The sequence below is a fragment of the Guyanagaster necrorhizus genome, assembly GCF_019112545.1.
Source record: "Guyanagaster necrorhizus MCA 3950 unplaced genomic scaffold BT62scaffold_2, whole genome shotgun sequence".
Lineage (NCBI taxonomy): Eukaryota > Fungi > Basidiomycota > Agaricomycetes > Agaricales > Physalacriaceae > Guyanagaster > Guyanagaster necrorhizus.
Window position 1 is genome coordinate 25,029 of NW_025064881.1, and position 20,826 is coordinate 45,854.

A 20,826-nucleotide genomic window follows, 5' to 3' on the forward strand; every position below is an offset into this window, starting at 1 on the left:
CTCTGTTTCAAAGTATACAGAGTCTTCAAAGGTGGCAGACTTGCCCAGAGTGAGAGCCAGGCTCAGGATAGCCAGGAGGTTGATGCATATAGATGAGCTTTCTGTTCAAATATGTACTCTTGATATCAACCTGGTGGTGTTGAGAGCAGGTTGCATAGCACAGCAGAGAAAGCCAGGTCTGGAGTCAAAGGTCAAAAGCTGGTAAGCATTGACTTTTGATCTTCAGTATTGGTAGCTACAATTATATAAGGTAAGAGTGACATGGAGGGCATGCTACTTCAACACTCCCCCTCAACTGAACATGTCTACAGAGGTATTGAGACAAGTCCAAGTAAGGTAATCATGTGTCTGAGCTTCTCTCTTCCCAATCCCTTTCTCAAGGCATCAGCTGGCATATTATCAGTTTATAAGTGGACCACATGGATGTGCCCCTTCTCAACTTCATTGGACAGCCAATAGAATTGAAGGTCAAGGTGTTTAACCCAGCCATGATGTTCAGGGTTTTGAGCAACTGACAGAGCAGACTCATTGTCAATATAGAGAACTGAAGCATTGGTGAATGTATAGCCAAACTCTGTGAACAAGTTGTGAAGCCAGAGGATTTCCTGACTGGCAGATACAGCTGAAACATATTCTGCCTCTGTTGTTGAAAGTGTCACAAATGCCTGAAGATGACTCATCCAGCTAATGGCTCCAGTACCCATTTTGACAATGAAGCTACTTGTGGAACACCCACTATCTTTGTCACCTCCATGATCTGCATCACAATAAGTCTTGAAGTCAAAGACTGGTGAATCTGACTCAGAGTCAGAAGAGTAGACAATGCAATAGTCAACTGTGCCCTTCAGATAATGTAAAAGCCATTTGAGAGCTTTCCAGTGGGCTGTGCCAGGGTTTTTGCTGAATCATGAGAGTATGCTCACAGGATAGGCAACATTGGGCCTGGTAGCAATAGTGAGGTAGGCCACAGAGCTAAGCACATTCAGATATGGGATTGTCCACATTGTCTCATATTTCTCTGGTGTTTTGGAAGACTGATCTGCTGTAAGTTTTATGTTTGGATCCAAAAGTGTCAGAACAGAGTTGCAGTCAGCCATTCCTGCACATTGCAGAATATCTAAGATGTATTGGCACTGGGAGAGAGTGTGTGTTCAGTTGGCTTGGTCATGCTTGATCTCAATACCAAGGAGGTAAGACATTGGACCCAAGTCTCAAAGCTTGAAGTGCTTTTTGAGATCATTGATGACCTTTGCAACACCATCTGGTGTCTTTGTGGCAATAGTCATATCATCAACAAAGACTGGAATGATGATATGTTCATTGTCCCTCTTGTAAACTCAGACACTATGCTTGCATTTTACCCATTCAAAACCTATGGCAGTGGTCAATGTTGCATGTAGCTTTTTGTGCCATTCTCTTCCAGCTTGCTTTAGTCCATATAGAGACTTGAAGAGGTGCCAGACCCATTCCTTTCCTTTCTCCTCAAAACCTTCTGGCTGCTCCATATACACCTCTTCTGTCAGCTTACCATTGAGAAATGCTGATGAGATATTGACACTCTATAGCTCTAAATCCTTGAGAGCATCAAGTGCCAGGACAGCTCATAGAGCAGCCCATTTTGGCATTGGAGAGAAGGTTTCAGTGTAATCAAAGCCAGGTCATTGTGAGTATCCCTTTCCAACAAGCCTTGCTTTATAGCACTCAATTGATCCATCAGCATTGTGTTTCACTCTGAATACCCAGCAACTCCCAACTGCCTTTCAATTTGGAGGGCATTTCACCAATTCAAAGATACCATTTTCAATGAGTACCTGTATCTGTTGCATAGCAGCTTCATACCAACTTGCAGCTTCCTCTGGAGAACATTTCATAGCTTCACAGAAGGATTTAGGTTCACCATCATGTGTAGATGCCTTGTAAGCTGCTTCTGTCATGCTTTCAAATGCAACTTCCAGTCCTTCCTCCATTGTCAAATGCTCTATTGTCTGGCTGGAGAAAGCTATGTCTTTGAGAATAGTTTTGTCTTCCATAAAGGCTGTGTGTGCTTGATCCTCTGCATTTCTTGCATGATCATCATTATTGACAATTCAGCACATTCCACAACTATAACCAGGGCTGAGATCATATAAGCCATCATCATACATTCTGTATTCATGTTTGCCTAGGTCTGTTGGAGGTAGTGGTGATAGTGATGGAGTTAGATCTGAGAGAGATCCATCAAATGGTGAGCCAGGAAGAGTCATAACATCATGGGAAAGAAGTGATACTGAAGGTGATGGGCTTAGAGGAGATGAGGGATTTAGTGCTGGAGGATTTTCTGAAGGTGAAAGATCATCATTGTTAAGGTCTCCCTCTTGATCAGACAGCATAGGGGAATCTGACAGATTTGAGAGTGAAGAAAATAGGCCACTGAAAGAGTTGATATAATGAACTTCTTAGTTACAGGGTTCCAGCACTTCCATGCCTTTGTACCTGATGGATATCCAATGAATATGCATTTGGTGGTATGTGGCTAAAGACCTTGTCACTTGTTCTTTTTGACATGGACATAAGCTAAGCAGCCAAAGACACACAAGTTAAAGACATCAGGTTTCTTCTTGTGCCAGCCAGTGTATGGTGTTGTTTTAGAAAGTGGTGCTGTAGGGCAATGGTTGCACACATATATGAATGCAAGCACTGCTAGTCTCCAGAAGGAGGGAGAAAGACAAGCTTCATAGAGCATAGTAATAGCCCCTTCAGCAATATTGTGATTTGCATGCTCTGCAATTCCATTTTGATGAGGCTCATCAGGCTCAGTATAGCATCTTGATATCCCTTCTTCTATGCATAACTGATCAAATTCATGATCTATATACTCTCCTCCACTGTTATCTTGCTCCTCTAAGATCTTCAGACCATGAAAATTTTCAGCATAGGCTTTGTAGTGTTTAAATTCAGCCAGAGCATTGCTCTTGTGCTTTAGCAAGACAACAGCCCAAAAACATAGAGCACCACATATAAAAGTGATCCAGTAGCAATAACCTTCTGGTGTAGCAACTGGCATAGGTTTCTTAAGATCAGAGAATACAATTGCAAGAGGGCATGTTGGAAGGAGTGAGGGCCCTTGAGGAATATTATGTTGCCTGTGCTTGCCCATAAGACAGGATTTGCAAATTGGGTTGGGATTGCATTGCATATTGTTCATCTTCATATTTAAGACAAGCTGATCCTCATACATGTTCTGGACAATGTTTATGCTTCTGTGACAGGTTCATTGATGCCATAGAGTCAGATCAAGTGGACAGGTGCTTGCAGTACTTGAGGTTATCAGCCTTGTAGTGTGAGTGGTGCCATTAAGATATCCAATGTTGTTATCATTGACAGTAGCTGAGAAACAAAGTGCTTTGTCTTGAAAGAACTGAACAGATGACCTGGCTATGTTGATCTCATATTCTTCATGACATGTAAGATGGAAGGGTGAAAGCAAGTTATTGTGAAGATCAGGTACATGCAGTATATCCAGGAACTCAACAGCCTCACAGACCTCTCAATTCTTCTCTTTAGGCTCAAACACAACTGTCCCCATGCCTACTGAATAGATGATTGAATTGTCTGCTAACCAAATCAGAACCACATGTGGTGTCCAGACATGAAACCAGTCTCGACAATAGCTCATGTGAGATGAAGTGCCTGTGTCCATATTCCAGTTAGATGATGCTGGGGACAAGAGATCAATACTCACTTGGCTGGCAGTCTCTTCTGCAATGTTTGACTTCTCTGTCTTTGCCTCTCCCACCTTCTTGTCTGATTTTGTATTCCAACATTCCTGAACACACTGTATAGCTTGCTCCTTGGCTTTCTTTTTGCTGAAACACTCCTTCTCAGTATGTCCAGAGTTGGTGCACCAGCTGCAGGTGGTATCAGATGATGCCACATGAGTGGCTTGGACTCTGACAGTGCTCACTTTGAATGATGTTGCTGAAGTGGTATTGTGAGAGCAGCACTGCATCTCTTTGGTGTGGAAGACAGCAACAAGTTTGTCGAGACTGAGACTGAGGGAATGGAGGAGAAGGACTGATGACACAAAATTGTCATAATCGGATGAGAGGGCACAGATGAGAGTCATGGATTGAAGCTCTTCATCAAGTTGATTGATGGTGAACTTTTTGGGGCAGAGTGCTTTGATGTCTTGTATAGCTTGTGAGACACATCCAATGAGAGTAGAGAGAGACTCTTCATCATCCTTCCAAATGCTGAATAAGGCATCATAGACATTGAAGCAGGTGCCTAGTTTTTGCTGTTGGTGAATGTCTTTCAGTTTTGACCACATAGCTGTGGGCTTACCTATGAGGAGACTGATGTGAGCATGCTGTGATTCATCAATGCAAAGCCAGAGGTATCCTGCTGCAGATGAATGAGCTTAAAGGCAAGCTTTTATCTCCTTCTTTTTGAGCTTTGTGGATTCACTGAGGTCAGCTTGCTCTGGTGGCTCCTCAGTGCTATCAAAGTGGCCAAATAGCCTCTTGATACACATGTAGGCCTCAAATGAAGGTGCAAAGTGGTTTCAGTTGCTAGCATGGAGGTTGGGAAAGCCACATTTGGTGGTGTTGACAACATTTGAGTTGTTCATCATAGTGTGAGAAAAAAAGAGACCATTGGGGTTAGAGAGTGTGTGGAGGCCTGTGATGGGTGGATGCAACTTCCAAATGGATAGTGATGTCCCTTAAGAAAGTGAGTGAGACTTTGACATTAGTGAATGGTTTATGAGAGGGAATGAAAAATTTGCTTGGCTTAATAAGGCACAGAGCCCATAACCTGTTGAGAGCAGGTTGCATAGTGCAGTGGGGAAAGCCAGATCTGGAGTCAAAGGTCAAAAGCTGGTAAGCATTGACTTTTGATCTCCAGTATTGGTAGCTACGATTATATAAGGTAAGAGCAACATGAAGGGCATGCTGCTTCAACAGGTGGAGCTTGAGATTGAGTGTTCCAGCCATAGTGAGAATAGACCAGATAGATGCAAGCCTGGCAACAGGAGTATAAGTGTCAAAATAGTCAGTGTAGGTGCTTAGACATGTTTCACAGTAGAATAGAGGATGATATTGTGAAGAGTGAGGGAGGTGGTCAATGTCTGCCATTCATGTACTGTAACTACTTATATACTAATGGTTCAATGGGTGGTATAAGTAAGTAAGACAAATAATAAGAGTAGTAATGATAAAGACAAACCAAAAGGCAAGTAATTGATGCAAACAATGTAATAGACACAGGCCAAGACCTCTGTGCAAGACAATGGGTGCACACAGTGGCACAAAATCCTCTACATCAGCACCAGGCATCTTTGAGAAGCCTTGCACTACTAGATGAGCTTTGAACTTGACTATGCCTCCTTCAGCATTCTTCTTGATTCAGAAGACCCACTTTGAACTAACAATGTTCACTCTAACTGGCTTGTTGACAATTTTCCAAGTCCCAGCAGCCTTCAGTGTTGTGAGCTCTTCCTGTATTTCACCTTCCCACAAAGGCCACTCAGGTTGATGCTTTGCTTCAGCTAAACTGCATGGTTTTAGGGCCTCAGCATCAGCCATTGAAATGGCCATTGCATAGTCTTCCAGAAAGCCCACATCCTTGGTGAGTTGCAGGTTGCTTGCATTTGCACTGTTTGGCACATCATACTCATCTTGCCCTTTCCAGCTGTGGAAAGTTTTTGAGTGTTTGCAGCTTGGAATGCCTTGGGTGGATTATACTGAAATGAGTTGAAATCTCCATGGTAAGGGAAAATATGGTATGTACAGCCAGAGTCATAGAGTTCAGTTTGAACTCAGTCATCAGGTGGGTTTGCAGCACTGATAACAGCTGTGACTGGCTTGTCAGAAGCAGATACCCTCTCCAAAGTCAGCATGCAAGATATGGTATCTGAATCCTTGCCAATGAAGGAGTTTACATCACTCCAGTCAACATCTGAGGACAATGCACTGCTCAGCTCATCCCATGACTCATCATCAACTTCTGAAAAACAGTCAGCACTATTATCTTCATCCTCCAAGTCCTCTGACAAGCTCTCAACTTCAGACTCATCTGACTCAGGGACTGTTGCCAGTGATAGCATGTTACTAGCATCACCAACTCAAAATGCACCACTGGCTTTCCAGTCTGAATCTGATGATTCCTCAGCCATGTTGGTTATTTCTCTCTTTGATTCAGAAGTCTTTCCATTGCTATCTGATGACTTCTTCTCAGGGCATTTATTCTTGAAGTGTCCCTCCTTTCCACACCCCCAGCACAGTTTCTAGCCCTTGTTGCCACTGCCAGAGCCTAAGGATACTGACATAGCTTTGTCTTCCTCCAAGTCCTTCCCCTTTCCAGACTGACAACTGCACTTGGCTTGCTTGTGTTCCAGCCTGTTATGTTCCTCAGAAATGGCTTGGATCAGATTCTCAGGATTGACTTCCCTTGTGAAACTGAAGAGTTTTGCTGCTGTGAGAAGAGTCAAGAAGAGTCAATGCATGCTTAGCAAAATAGGGGGGATAGAGGTGAGAATCATTGAGCAGTAATCCTTCTTCTCAATAAGTAAAGATGACCTGGATGGACCAAACAGACAAATGCATATCTCACATCTTGTATAACACCATGACACCATTTCCCTGAAAACACTAAGAAAACGGCTGCAATCATTGATAGGAAGTCCGATGATAACATTGAACAAACCCCAAGTCTGAGAAACAGAAAAGTATTGCGAGACTGGAACCTACTGAGGCCATCTTATCTACCGCAGATGTACGAAGGTCTTGTGATTTATGAAATATAATATATTTATCAGACCACTGACACCCGAACGACCTCTGTAGACCTTGTAAATATAGTAGACACAAGCTACCAAGGGAAATGTCCATCATCCCCCCAAAACAGACCTGTTCAGGGCACAAAATCAGCAACATATCCTGCCCATCATTAAGACAAACTCACAAGTCTTTCCCTTGTCTTCTGGGCCTAACGAAGCCCACGACAGAAGCGCCTTCGCTCCGTCCTCTGGCTTCTTGCCTCCAGGGCGATACCCATTCAACTTGGTCGTCACAAACCCGGGACATACCATGTTAACCTTGATGTCTTCCGCCTCCAAATCCTTCGCCAATATAATCGAGTATGAATTCATGGCAGCCTTGCTCGAGTTGTATGCAGCGAGGTGCAATGTTGGTCCGGGACCAGCTTGGCGCGTGTTTGATGCTAGCGCCATCGAGACGTTCAGAATGCAGGCGTAGCCTTTCGGTGCCGCTCGGAGGAGAGGGACGAATGCCTGGGTGGTCTGGACGAGCCCGAAAAAGTTGGGCTCGAAAGTCTTTCGAAGCGTGTCGACTGAGACGGTGCAGGATCCTTGGGGTTCTGACATATAGCTCATACCTGTCCAGAGTCAATAAGCGTAGATAGGGCGGAAGAGGTACAAAGCGTACCCGCGTTGTTTACGAGTGTATCTAATCTTCCTTCTGCTTTCTCAATGGTATCCTTCGCTGCTTGGATCGAGGCAACGTCTGTTACATCGAGCTGGACCAATTTGACCTCGAGGTTGTATTGGTCCTTCAAGTTGGCCCTATCAGAGGAAATTGATTGCGGATCTGTCAAAGCGAATGAAACCTGCTTACTGTGCTGCTCTTCCAGACGTTTCATTCCTCGACGCCAGATAAACGGTGTGGCCTTTCTCAGCTAGGAGTCTGACAAGCTCGTAGCCAATCCCATCGTTGGACCCGGTAACAAGGATAACACGCTTGTACTGGTCGTTGGTTGTCGCCATCATGAGAGAGATCTCTGTAATCGCGTCCTCATATACTACTGCCGCATGCCGTTTGTTCTGCCGAGTGTATGATTTATCATCGAGCGGCCGGATAAATTCCGCAGTTACTAGATCCTGATTTCGTGAAACTGGAATCGAGGAACAACAACTGAGTGTCTATTGCCTTCCTCCTTTCTGGCGTTTGTACTATTCGCAGCATTTTAACAAGAAGACTTTAATCGACAAATAATTACACTTGTCTGGTCATAAAGTTGAAAGAAAGCTTGATGAAGATACAGTTACTGTGACGATGATATCTTGACACAAGAATAACCCGCTGACGCGTTGTTGCGGCATCAGAACCAGAAAAGAGTCGTGACTAATTTCTTGAAGGGCGGTGTCTGTATACGTTATAGTCAGATGTAAACTTGGAAGCTTTCAAGTATGTCACAACAAACCCCTTGCTTACCACAATGGACGTTCAGAATTTTCCCATAATTTCTCCACCTCGCCCAATCGTCTACTAGCTTTTGACAAGAGTATATCAGCATCTGGCCGAGAAACAAGGACTATGCCCCACAAGAAAACAATCCTACCGAAAGCCGACATCTGTCCCATACTTGGAGAAGTATTTCAGATGGATACCAAGATCCTGCCCCTATTTCTGCTCATTATCGACTCGAGAATGAGGGCCGAAGCCAACGATATCACATTCTTCTAGTGACGATGGCAACAGCGACAAGGTTGTACTGCTCAGTGCTAACCGAGAACTCATGTCGTATTCATGAGGTAACCCTTGGTTTCTAATCAGGCTTCAGATCGAAGAAGACCTGATGCCAAAGTACCATGAGGAAAAAAACGAGTTTTCCTTGATGAATACGGAAATCCGCCCGATATCCCGTTCGACAGCACGTAGCGGAAGCTTACATCATGATGCTCAGTATGTGAAAGCCTTTCTACACGAACATAGCTTCCTACTCTGATCATTATTGTTTGCTAACAGTGTCCTAACTTATGTATACAAGAGACTCGGCCGTACTATGATGCGACAAGTCGTGTTCTTCCCCCTTCCCCATCGGTTAGATATCGCAGCAGGACCCTATATTTCTCCTTATTTAAGTTTCGTTCCTCCTAACTACCCAGGGCAGTCGAAGATTATATAGGTTTTTCCCACTCAATGGCGGAAATTTCAATTCGGGAATTTGCCGCTCTTCTCTTTTCTTCTTAGTCTACGTCTCGAGCATCTTAGTTCGCAACAACGCAACCCTAGGACACGTATATCTCAACCGGTGTTCAGCACATCATCAGAGCAACGCACCATAACTTTGTCCCAGCCATGACCAGATCACATTCATCCGGGATTTGCAGAAGAACTGTGGTTAGCTCTAGTTTACAACAGGAGGATTAAACAGCATTTGGGCACCGAAAGACCATGGGGTGATGACGGTCAGGTTCGAGTATGCTGGTGTCACCATAGAAATCAGTTACTGTCTGAGTTGCTCCTACACGAAGATTGCACACCATTATGCAGTTCGCCCTCTGGCCTATCAGAGTGACTGCAGCGCTTGGATGGTGGCGTTAAAGTGAAGCCGGGAAAGACCGGCCCGGAACCTCACGTCTGTGGCGTGGGAATTGGCGGCCTTGCAAAATGCTTCTCTGTTCCTACTGAACTGATCCTACGTTGTTAAACAGCGGAACTGATTACTTCACCGTGCGCCGGCGCCGGTCCTTTTATTCTACTTACTACCATCCTTGTCTCCCTACGGCCCTGACCAGGATTTACAGAGCTGTCAGACAGCCGACATAATCGTCCTACATGCTTCGCTACCAAAAGACGCGCTACTCTCGATAGTCCGCCGTCTTCGACACCATCTGTTCTTCCTCGCTTATCGTATGTCACTGTTCTCAGTATGCCTTCACATGGAAAAGGTATTCACTGCACCTCTACTGACCGCTGCGATGCTAAGCGCCCATCCTCTACAGCACATACCTTGCTAAACACCCACCACCATGCCCGCGCTCGTCACCTCTCTCCAAATTGCCGCCCTCATCGAAGCTTCCGGTATATACCATATACTGAGAAACTCGCCATGGTTTCTGTAGCTGTCATAGACCTGCTCCAGGTTCGTACTCTCACAACGCTCTGTGCAATCACTCGCACCTTAAAAGTTTCATTCAAGCAATGGTCGGATGTCCGAGAACGCAGAGGAAGAGATCTGACAGGTACACTAATCCTTTTTTCTATTGGACTTGTGGCTTAACCCAGTTGGTCGAAGACAGGAAGAAACACTCCTGAATCTGGAAGGCGAAAGGCTCACACGAAAACACGACGACTGGGCACAACCTTCTGTTCCACAAAGCATACAGGTCGCGCTTTCCTTGATGGTACGGTATAATCGAGGATCCTTAATATTCCTCCTGCCTAAATTATTTTCTCCTCTAGCAAGATAACCTGAGACGAGGCTCGATGTATCCTTTCCATCTCTGCTCTATCTTGATAATGGCAAGACTACGATGTATACTTATTTTCCGCTGCACGGATGTCTTTCGATAGGCGATAGGATCGCGTCCTTGTTTCCTCGCTACAAGATGGGATGTCGACATTTATACGTTGTACATCGCAGTGGTATAGTTAGAGATTAATAAAGTAACATCGATTATCTTACTACATTGCCTAGACTAAACGGAGCTTTGGTCCGTTATCAGATCGACCATTCGCCGTTGATGTGCTGTTTGATTCAGACAAGGTAAAGTTAGAGGCGACGCTAGTATGACTCAAACCGCGAGCTACCTTTTTCAATTGCACACATTGCGTCTTCTTAATCATGTTGTGGCTCATATCTGTATTACAGCCTAAGGGTAAACCGTACCCTGATGAATTTACTATTGCCTCGGACAGTGGAGTTTTCATGGGTACGTTCATGTGATGGTATTTTAGCAGTCGCCGCCCCTCTTGAAGTCAGTATCTTCGTGACCCGCAAGAAACTTGTACCTGCGGGCAGCATCGTTTTATTCAAAGGTCACTGGACGGTACAGGTACACGGTGACACCCAGGCAGATGGCAGAGAACGACCAGGCTTTGAGGAATGATAATCACACAGTTTCTTTCAAGGGAAGAGGGGTAAATAGGTATATAACTGGCTTATCGCCTTTGTGTTTGAGAACAAGATGTAGAGTATAATCATTTGTAATGTTATAATTGGACAGCCGGCGTGTGAATTTAAGCTGCTTTCCCCCAAAGATGAGCCATTGCTGATCAAATGGTATACCTTCACGATCTTGCACCAGCTCTGCTCAACTCAGAGAACAGTGCAGATGGAGACAGTAATGTCACTGTGATCATTGTTCCGGTTAGAGTTTTGACATAAATTTTTTATCTTTTGACTGGGAGGATTAAAGGTTAGAGTCTGTCCTGATCGAAGTTCAGTGGATTTGGCCAGAAAAGAAGCCGCGACCCATGGGAGTTAAAAATCGGTCACCGATATTCCGCGTCGCGGTAGAATGTACAGTCGTAAAGGTAAATGAAAGGAAAAAAAGGGGCCCAAACAATTCAACTTCGGTTGATCAGAATGGTTATGATAGTGTCGTGAAAGCGTAGCAGCGTTGCATCATTGAAAACTTCACTAAACGGGGAGAAGACTGCGGTACTTCCGCCGTGATTGAGGCTCCGATTTGGTTCTTCCTTTTTTTTTTACCATTACTACCACTCTCCCACTTTACTGATCGATCTTGCCTGATTTGACAACTCCAGCTGTGGACCGATTCGCTGAAGTTAATATCTAACAAGGACTTCAACGTGCACTGCCTCTCCCAGAGGTAGGAAATGATTGCCGAGTACTTCAAGATTCCGGGTGAGTCGCAGAAACGTATGTATCGCCCACCATTTGATTGATACATCATCTCCTGTCGCCTAGTGATTCTTCATCGCCATCAGTTGGTGCTGCATACGATTGAGGTCGTAACTGGCGCCTGATCGATAACCTCGATGCAAGGGACCTAGTCGATGCTGGTGAGACTTGTCATTCTCGGAGTCTTTTTTTTTGCTCAGCCTTCGACAATGCCGACGTCTTCTTCTTTCGAACGGATAAACAAAATCCACCCGACTAGAGTTCCTTACTAAGTATTACTAAGTATTCGACGACTGCATTTCCGCATACGCCCAGTTTTATGGACTCTTCAACAACCCGTTCTTCTCTAAGCATTTGCTTTCCTGTCTTTTTTTGGAGGCGCTATTTTTGCTTCGTATTAAATCGAAGTCTACCTCAACTTTGACACGACTCTTTATGCCGAAATTAACAGCCCTGCCTTAAGAAGATGGATGGCTCAGGAAAGGCACTGCTGGTGAGCGTTAAGAAATCCATGTCTCGTCAACGCTTATTGAGTTTTCCCTTGTTTTCTAGTAATCCTTTGCACAAGCTAGTTGTCGCCGCCCCGGCCTCGTACGAGTGAGGTCGCAATTTATCTAGGAGATGAAGGAGCAGGGATGGGACGGTTTCCCCAGGCAGATCTGAGGATGATGAGCCCTTGTGATTTCGGATACGTCCCTTCTATGTGCTTAGGCGCTGCAGAAGGCTTATTTCCCAGATAACGTGAAACAACTCGGCTAGACCACCATCTTTGTCCTCGACGATCTCGCATATATCTACTCTACGCGAAGGTGTATAGACTCGCTCGCACCCGCCTTGATGACCTGTTCTAACCAAAGGATTTGCGACGACAATATCTCGTTTTCGGGTCAGTTACTCCTTCATTTCGGATGATTATACGTCTCACTTCTTGGATGCAGAATGGCATACCTTGAGGAACTCATCGAGGGTGGCACCAGCTTCGTATGGTGTAATTCTCTGCATGTTGATACCCTTTCGCGTAATGAGCTTCTCCGAACTCACCATAGATCGTTTTAGATCGGATATCTGTATACTGGACCAATACAAACCACCATATCTTCAAATCTTCTACGTGCACTGACCGTGACCATGGACTCAGAGACAAGAGCTCAGTTCCTCTGCTCGGAGAACTCACTTTCCATCGCAGCGTGGTTTGCGCACCACTCCATAGGTTTAATTCAAGCGCCTAGGATCCCTTTTGTGTTCTATGGATGAGTTCTTTTCAATACCACGTAAGAGTCGGGTCGGTAGATAAGTGCCGGGCATGTTGGTTGGTTCAACTTGGTTGTGGGACGGGGAGGATAAATTCGTTCAGCCACTTATCAGCCTGGGAACTGGAGGAAGACGCTTTTCACTTCGTAAATTCGGCCTAGCTCCCGTATTAACCCAATGTTTCTAGGGTTAAGGTTCCGCTGTCTGTTGAGCAGAAAGTCGAGAAGCCCTACCTTTTATGACTTCTCTTGTTAATATCTGGGAACTATAGCTCCTGTTCCAAAGGTAATAATCCATGCTGTTCATCATTTCATTTTCTGAAACATGATGTAGCATAGTTATCGCAATTCCCTAGGGATACAGTTGGACACAGCCCTTCTGATCTGCCTTTGTTCGAAGATTGACGAGGGCAATGTCCGCAGCATGATGGACATAAGTATGATCTTCTATAGCATTCCGCCGTAGTAACGCGGTCTAATTTCGGCGTCTTCAGAATCGGCCGTGGGAACTGAGCGGGAGGAAGAGTCGAGTTCTTCCTCATAACAACGAACACATATGCTCATTCGACTGTAAGTAGAGCATCGGTTCAGTGGATGTATTTATAGCAGCGCAGAGCACGATCCACCTTCCGCTAAGCAACTTCAAAGACGGTTAATCTTAGTGAAGATACATTTAACTTGCCTTCTAATACGACCCCGATCAGCTTGGCATTGTTGGGCTGTCCATTCTGTACTACTTTCGCTGTTCACTGGACATATCCGACGCCGAGGGTGCACTTGAATCTTTCTGGATCCATGTTGATTCTTCCGCAGTGTCTCGCGGACATGGAATGGAGAAATCTGCATCCCAGGAGAAATAACGTAGCACAGCCCTTCAGTTAGGCCGAGTTTAGGCATCTTGATTGATGATCGGATCCGCATGAAACAAAAAAAGTATTCGGGCCGGACTTCGCAGCTGCGCGTTTGAGGCTGTGGTATTGATCGTTGGAAATGCTTTAAGCTGCTTTCGCGGTACATTTATTCAAAATATGGCACCCATTCGTCCTCACAATAAGACAAGAAGCGGCTGCAAAACGTGCAAGGATCGAAAGGTCAAGGTATGTACTTTGCCTGCCTCGTTCCGCCGACGGTGATGTTGAAATATGACTAGTGTGACGAATGTCTTCCCATATGCCAGAACTGCACCAGACGTGGGATAGAATGTGTATGGAGTAGTACTGGTCCATCGGCAGCGCTTGTGCTGCGTGAACCGTCAAGTTCGAATGGACGCTCGACATGGGCCGGCCCGAGTTCATCCGACCCCTTAATTCTTGAATTGATGCACCACTACTCTACATCTGCTTCCTACTCACTCTCTTCTGATCCCGAGGCGTCTCGAATATGGAGTAGCGTCATTCCCAAAATGGCCTTTGACCCACAGAACCAGTATCTCCTCCACGCCATTCTCGCGTTTTCCGCTCTTCACATGCACCATACCGATTCGACGTCCCTTCCTCGGTATGCTGCAGCCGCCCACACTTTTTATCAACAAGCGAAAATCGGCATACACTCTGAAGAAGAGGGGACTGCAGACATAAACGCCGCCCTCATGGCACTATGTCTCGTCGGGCGTTATGAATTCGCCTCATTGGCCAAATTATGCCCGCTGTCCTCCAGCGACTCGGATTGGTACATCACCCATTGTGCCATCCGCCGCAACATTGCAAAGAACCGGACGGAGTCCCAGGATGGTGATTTCCGTTTGCTGCTGCGTGCTATGGCACCGCCATATGTACCGACGAATTTCAACGAAGACTTCCCATTATCCTTGTCGACACTCCTGAGCACAGGTCCGGACGTTGAGGAGCTGCATGACGCGTCGGTACGCGCCGCCTATCAGGATTCCATACATTTCCTGGAAATAGCGTGGAGAGCTTCTTTTCATAAATGCATTGGTGTATGGTGGAGTATGATGTCGCATACGTTCTTTCGTCTGTTGGAAGAGCAGAGGCCCCGTGCGCTCATCATTTTGGCACATTACTGTGCCATGATGAAGCACGTCACTCGGGATGGGCCGTGGTGGGTGAAGAAGCAATGGGGCAAAGAAGCTGCGCGGATCGTCTCTATGCTTGATGCGCGGTGGGCTCCGTGGTTAGGATGGCTTGAGAGTCAGTTGGATGGGGAGCGTGAGATTCAGGTTTTTGAATTTACGGGCTCGGGATTTTTGACGTGGATCGACGCGGGAGACGGTGGTCATTCCTAGTTTGCGACATGCTGCGTCGAAAGATAGAATTGATGTAGATACACAACCCAAATGTATACCGTTTTGTAACTGGAAAGGTCCGGTAATGTCGAGAATAAATAATCCTAGCGCCAGATAAAATAAGTTTAACGTCACCTTCGTCGAACATTGGAGGAGACATACCCATACATAAAGTAATCCATCCTGCCTCAGTCTACCGCTCACCGGCACCCCTCTTCCTGCTTTCATCTACACTGAATCAAACGGACTACGCTTCAACTTTTGAAGTTTCTTCGTACCTACCTTCATAGATAACGACTCAAGATTAGTATGTGACAAGAGGATATGGCAGCGACGAGGGTGCAATAGATCAAGGTGCTGCCAGAGGTGCGAACAACGGCATTTTGGCCCCGTCGAGGGTTTCCAGCGTCATCTAAATTTATACTGGCACCGAGCTGTTGTATGTAGTCAAAGAAACCCTTTAGATCAGGTTAAAAATACAAGGCGTGCTTTTTTGGGGTCTGGAAAGTGTGGTGGCACACAACAACGTGACTCTGAGCCATCAACTTGACTGTATTGTCATTTTTATCGTCTGCGGCGGTACCTGATACGACCTCTCTGGATCTAATGGGCTTGTGTGTAGTGAGGTACGGGCCGTACGCGAGTAAACTGAAGATCCCCGGGTTGTCACTGACTGGCGGGGGTCCTCCAGACGTGCCTGTCCGGAAGCAACTCTTGCGACAATGAGTGTCGGGGCGATTCCCTTTAAACATATCAATCTCGGGAAGGAAATGAAAGAGAGCGAAATGAACATACGGTGATGGAGGAAAGTATCACTTGCGGATGGAGGCTCGTCAAGTCATCATGCACGAGATAAATGAGGAGGATGAGAAGAGAGAGTGCGTGGAGTGCCGACGACTCGATGAGTAGTGATGTGAGCCGCGAACTGCTACACAGATCTCCGGTAGATACCGTACGAAAAAAAGAGTTGGAGTTAGAAAAACATACCGAAAAGTCCATATACGGCTACGTCTACCTTTTGTTCACGTTGTCGATGGTACAGCACACCGGAAACTTCAGCGCATGTGGGCGACGTGTTCAGTGCAAGCCTGATGGTTGGTGAATTGTGCCGCAGAGCGCGGCACAGAAGCACGCGTCAGCACTGGCATATGGAAAAAGATTCCGCAAAATCTGATAAGATAACAGAAGAAGGTAAACTTGATGGCAGTGCAGCGATTGTTCATCAGCCCCAGCCAGAGCTTCGAGAAGATATCCAGGCTTGAGGAGCACGCTCCGTTACCACTCAGTACCACACACGTAGTGCGGGATTACATGGATCATCGTCGTGGAAAGGGCCGATGATGAGGTCCAGCGACAACCCGTTTGGAAAGCACTCCAAGATAGTGTGCAGTTCTGTCAGCGGGGATTGAAGTTTCTCTGAAAAAGCAATGAGAACATCTGGGGAGAAAGAGAAAGACATGGGATTACGTTTTTTATGGTCCTCTGGCCTCCTTTGTGCAATTACGGTGTCTCGTCCATGGCTCATGTACTCTTCGACATTGTCCAGCAGATAATTAATAATCGTTGTTGATTTGACGCTCGACAGCGACCTATGCCAAGGACCTCAGTAAGTGGTGGAAATGATATCCAATGCGAGACTTACTTTCTCTGCCCTCCAGATCCATTGCTCCCTCATTTCCTTCGGGAAATAAGCCTCGCTGAACACTTCTTTCCACCAGACAAACCTTTCGTTCACATGTCACTTGTGTTCTTGAGGGATGGCGAGCGTGCTTTGCGTTCGAGATACCGTTCTCGACGCGTTGTGAGTATACGATGACGAGCAGCACGAACCTTTATTTTTGTGAAACTTCTGTTCCTTCTTCGGCATTTGAATTGGCTTTGGCGTTGACCGTTCATGTCAGGAAGTCCGGGTTTCCCACCCTCTCCTTGTCAGATCGGATTCGGAACTCGGCTCCAAGTGCAGACCGGGAAGACCGTCCCGGAAAATCGCGTCAATGGCGTGGGAACTGGTCGACGTGAGCGTTCGATGGCATTCCTTGGGTTCTAGATTCTCTGTTATTCCTCGACCTCCTCCTCCATCGCTTATATCGTTCACCCCCAAGGATGAACCAGCCGCTGGCCTTGGCCTTGTTATCATCTGATCTTGTTATTTATATGGCTATTGACTTTATGCCCGAGATTGCGTTATCCGTAATTCTGCAGAACTGATGCTAGAAAGGTGAAACCGATTAGCTTACTAGCAAGCGAGCATCGTTATTCCGTCTGACCTATTTCAAGAAGAAAATGGACATTAGATCGATAACTCAACCTTACAAAAACTGGGGGGTCGTATTCCATGTTCTCCTAAAACTAACAATATAATATCTCCAAGACAATAAGTATCCCTATGTCTTAACGTTAGCTCTATTGCTACACCAAGTATTACTACGCTCCGACTGCTAGTGTGGTGGTGGTCCCTTCAGTCTACTTGCTAGCATCTTTACCTTGCTACTGCTCTCATTCAGGTATACAAATTATTTTCGCCAATATCATAGCCCCTTGTCGGCCGATATAATTGCCTTACACGCTTGGCTACGAAAAGACACGCTACTCTCGATAGTCTGCCATCTTAAACATGACTCTCCTTCCTCACCACTGCATTCGGTGCGCCTTCACATGGAAAAGGCCTAAAATTATCTCACATCGTTCACCGTACCTCTATCTGTCAGGCACCCACGCACTACAGCACACACGCCTCTCTCCAAATGACCAGTCTCGTCGAAGATTCCGGTATACCATACGTCGAGAAACTCGCCACGATCGCCGTAGCCCTGCTCCAGGTTCTTTACTGCCTTGGCTTAAGTGGCAAACTCGAAATTTATATACCGCGTTGTCGATGATGGCAGGAATAAAGGAATTGAAAAGGGTCAGCCACTTTGAAGGGTTTTTTTTTTTCGGTCTATGAGGAGATCCAAAACCAACATCGATCCAAGAATTTCAATCATGTTGTTACATATACTTTTACAACAGCGTTTCTTTTTACCATCACGAAAATCAAACCCGAACAAGCGCTCGCCGCTGAGTACAACAAATTCTAACTTCACATAATGTAGTGCTAAACCGTTGACCAGAGGGTCACGAGCGGTAGACATCTATTTCACAAAGCTCCGGTATCACCTTATGCTCCCCATATTGATGCTCTCCTGACTCATCACATGCCTCGGTCCCAACTTGACACCAGAGTCCATCCAATAATGCACTGGGAGCGTTGGCGCGGTCCGGTTCCTCCGAGATCACATTGCCGTAGATTCCCGCTTGTCCGTAGCTACAACCGAGACTATCACTACCCATTGCCGATTCCCTCTCTTGGACCTAGCGATACAGTTCCAGCACGTTACGCTCCACGCTAATCTGAAACTACCATCCAACCATCTATTAATAACTATGACTGGACGAAAAGATTAATACCGCTCACCTCTACCCATTTAGCCAACTCCTGGTCAGCCGTATGAAAACATGTGAGATGGCACCCGCCCCCTCCGAAGACTCGGAGAAAGCGCGCACCACACGAGGTCGACGGCTATCCGGGAGTTTCGTGAGTCCCATCCTCCCAGACGAAGACTTGCATCCTCGCCGTAGACCACGCCCAGTGTCCAACCTGCCAGTCGCAGCTGTCTTTACACGAACGACGACGACGACGACGAACAAATCTAGAGAACTTACGTTGTTAATAACGAGTTGACATATATTTTCAGTGAAAATGAGAATGTCAGCTAGCATGGTATAGTATATTGGACGTACGTTTACTGACGTCCGGACCTGTGCTCAGGAGTGTCGACAAGGATAATGGGAAGTCTTCGTTGAAATTCGTCGGTACATATGGCGGTGCCATAGCACGCAGCAGCAAACGGAAATCACCATCCTGGGACTCCGTCCGGTTCTTTGCAATGTTGCGGCGGATGGCACAATGGGTGATGTACCAATCCGAGTCGCTGGAGGACAGCGGGCATAATTTGGCCAATGAGGCGAATTCATAACGCCCGACGAGACATAGTGCCATGAGGGCGGCGTTTATGTCTGCAGTCCCCTCTTCTTCAGAGTGTATGCCGATTTTCGCTTGTTGATAAAAAGTGTGGGCGGCTGCAGCATACCGAGGAAGGGACGTCGAATCGGTATGGTGCATGTGAAGAGCGGAAAACGCGAGAATGGCGTGGAGGAGATACTGGTTCTGTGGGTCAAAGGCCATTTTGGGAATGACGCTACTCCATATTCGAGACGCCTCGGGATCAGAAGAGAGTGAGTAGGAAGCAGATGTAGAGTAGTGGTGCATCAATTCAAGAATTAAGGGGTCGGATGAACTCGGGCCGGCCCATGTCGAGCGTCCATTCGAACTTGACGGTTCACGCAGCACAAGCGCTGCCGATGGACCAGTACTACTCCATACACATTCTATCCCACGTCTGGTGCAGTTCTGGCATATGGGAAGACATTCGTCACACTAGTCATATTTCAACATCACCGTCGGCGGAACGAGGCAGGCAAAGTACATACCTTGACCTTTCGATCCTTGCACGTTTTGCAGCCGCTTCTTGTCTTATTGTGAGGACGAATGGGTGCCATATTTTGAATAAATGTACCGCGAAAGCAGCTTAAAGCATTTCCAACGATCAATACCACAGCCTCAAACGCGCAGCTGCGAAGTCCGGCCCGAATACTTTTTTTGTTTCATGCGGATCCGATCATCAATCAAGATGCCTAAACTCGGCCTAACTGAAGGGCTGTGCTACGTTATTTCTCCTGGGATGCAGATTTCTCCATTCCATGTCCGCGAGACACTGCGGAAGAATCAACATGGATCCAGAAAGATTCAAGTGCACCCTCGGCGTCGGATATGTCCAGTGAACAGCGAAAGTAGTACAGAATGGACAGCCCAACAATGCCAAGCTGATCGGGGTCGTATTAGAAGGCAAGTTAAATGTATCTTCACTAAGATTAACCGTCTTTGAAGTTGCTTAGCGGAAGGTGGATCGTGCTCTGCGCTGCTATAAATACATCCACTGAACCGATGCTCTACTTACAGTCGAATGAGCATATGTGTTCGTTGTTATGAGGAAGAACTCGACTCTTCCTCCCGCTCAGTTCCCACGGCCGATTCTGAAGACGCCGAAATTAGACCGCGTTACTACGGCGGAATGCTATAGAAGATCATACTTATGTCCATCATGCTGCGGACATTGCCCTCGTCAATCTTCGAACAAAGGCAGATCAGAAGGGCTGTGTCCAACTGTATCCCTAGGGAATTGCGATAACTATGCTACATCATGTTTCAGAAAATGAAATGATGAACAGCATGGATTATTACCTTTGGAACAGGAGCTATAGTTCCCAGATATTAACAAGAGAAGTCATAAAAGGTAGGGCTTCTCGACTTTCTGCTCAACAGACAGCGGAACCTTAACCCTAGAAACATTGGGTTAATACGGGAGCTAGGCCGAATTTACGAAGTGAAAAGCGTCTTCCTCCAGTTCCCAGGCTGATAAGTGGCTGAACGAATTTATCCTCCCCGTCCCACAACCAAGTTGAACCAACCAACATGCCCGGCACTTATCTACCGACCCGACTCTTACGTGGTATTGAAAAGAACTCATCCATAGAACACAAAAGGGATCCTAGGCGCTTGAATTAAACCTATGGAGTGGTGCGCAAACCACGCTGCGATGGAAAGTGAGTTCTCCGAGCAGAGGAACTGAGCTCTTGTCTCTGAGT

At 46.2% G+C, this 20,826-nt stretch overlaps 6 protein-coding genes across 6 annotated transcripts; 2 read left to right on the forward strand and 4 right to left on the reverse strand.

The window, feature by feature from the left end:
• Positions 1-6,731: 6,731 nt before the first annotated feature.
• BT62DRAFT_940685 (NAD(P)-binding protein) lies at positions 6,732-7,779 on the reverse strand. Its single transcript, XM_043187765.1, has 4 exons — positions 7,614-7,779; positions 7,425-7,561; positions 6,943-7,374; positions 6,732-6,887 (listed from the first exon to the last, which is right to left on the reverse strand). The coding sequence occupies exons 1-4, from the start codon at positions 7,763-7,765 to the stop codon at positions 6,850-6,852; spliced, it is 759 nt and encodes a 252-aa protein (XP_043045195.1). The 5' UTR covers positions 7,766-7,779; the 3' UTR covers positions 6,732-6,849.
• A 3,055-nt stretch (positions 7,780-10,834) lies between these two features.
• BT62DRAFT_881729 (uncharacterized protein) lies at positions 10,835-11,026 on the reverse strand (the record flags this gene model as incomplete). Its single annotated transcript, XM_043182680.1, has 1 exon — positions 10,835-11,026. A coding segment is annotated over one exon (192 nt), but the record flags the coding sequence as incomplete, so codon positions are not given.
• A 2,823-nt stretch (positions 11,027-13,849) lies between these two features.
• BT62DRAFT_925881 (uncharacterized protein) lies at positions 13,850-15,167 on the forward strand. Its single transcript, XM_043184899.1, has 2 exons — positions 13,850-13,936; positions 13,990-15,167. The coding sequence occupies exons 1-2, from the start codon at positions 13,868-13,870 to the stop codon at positions 15,079-15,081; spliced, it is 1,161 nt and encodes a 386-aa protein (XP_043045197.1). The 5' UTR covers positions 13,850-13,867; the 3' UTR covers positions 15,082-15,167.
• A 263-nt stretch (positions 15,168-15,430) lies between these two features.
• On the reverse strand, positions 15,431-16,540 carry BT62DRAFT_999371 (uncharacterized protein; the record flags this gene model as incomplete). Its single annotated transcript, XM_043190802.1, has 5 exons — positions 15,431-15,493; positions 15,665-15,823; positions 15,877-16,019; positions 16,069-16,169; positions 16,371-16,540. 5 exons carry the CDS (start codon positions 16,538-16,540, stop codon positions 15,431-15,433), a joined length of 636 nt encoding a protein of 211 aa, XP_043045198.1.
• Positions 16,541-16,597: 57 nt separating this feature from the next.
• On the forward strand, positions 16,598-17,222 carry BT62DRAFT_999372 (uncharacterized protein; the record flags this gene model as incomplete). Its single annotated transcript, XM_043190803.1, has 4 exons — positions 16,598-16,643; positions 16,667-16,687; positions 16,740-16,882; positions 16,983-17,222. 4 exons carry the CDS (start codon positions 16,598-16,600, stop codon positions 17,220-17,222), a joined length of 450 nt encoding a protein of 149 aa, XP_043045199.1.
• A 1,123-nt stretch (positions 17,223-18,345) lies between these two features.
• BT62DRAFT_261992 (uncharacterized protein) lies at positions 18,346-19,782 on the reverse strand. The gene is made up of 4 exons (XM_043180279.1): positions 19,612-19,782; positions 18,862-19,558; positions 18,536-18,770; positions 18,346-18,477 (listed from the first exon to the last, which is right to left on the reverse strand). Exons 1-3 carry the CDS (start codon positions 19,678-19,680, stop codon positions 18,538-18,540), a joined length of 999 nt encoding a protein of 332 aa, XP_043045200.1. The 5' UTR covers positions 19,681-19,782; the 3' UTR covers positions 18,346-18,477; positions 18,536-18,537.
• Positions 19,783-20,826: the final 1,044 nt, after the last annotated feature.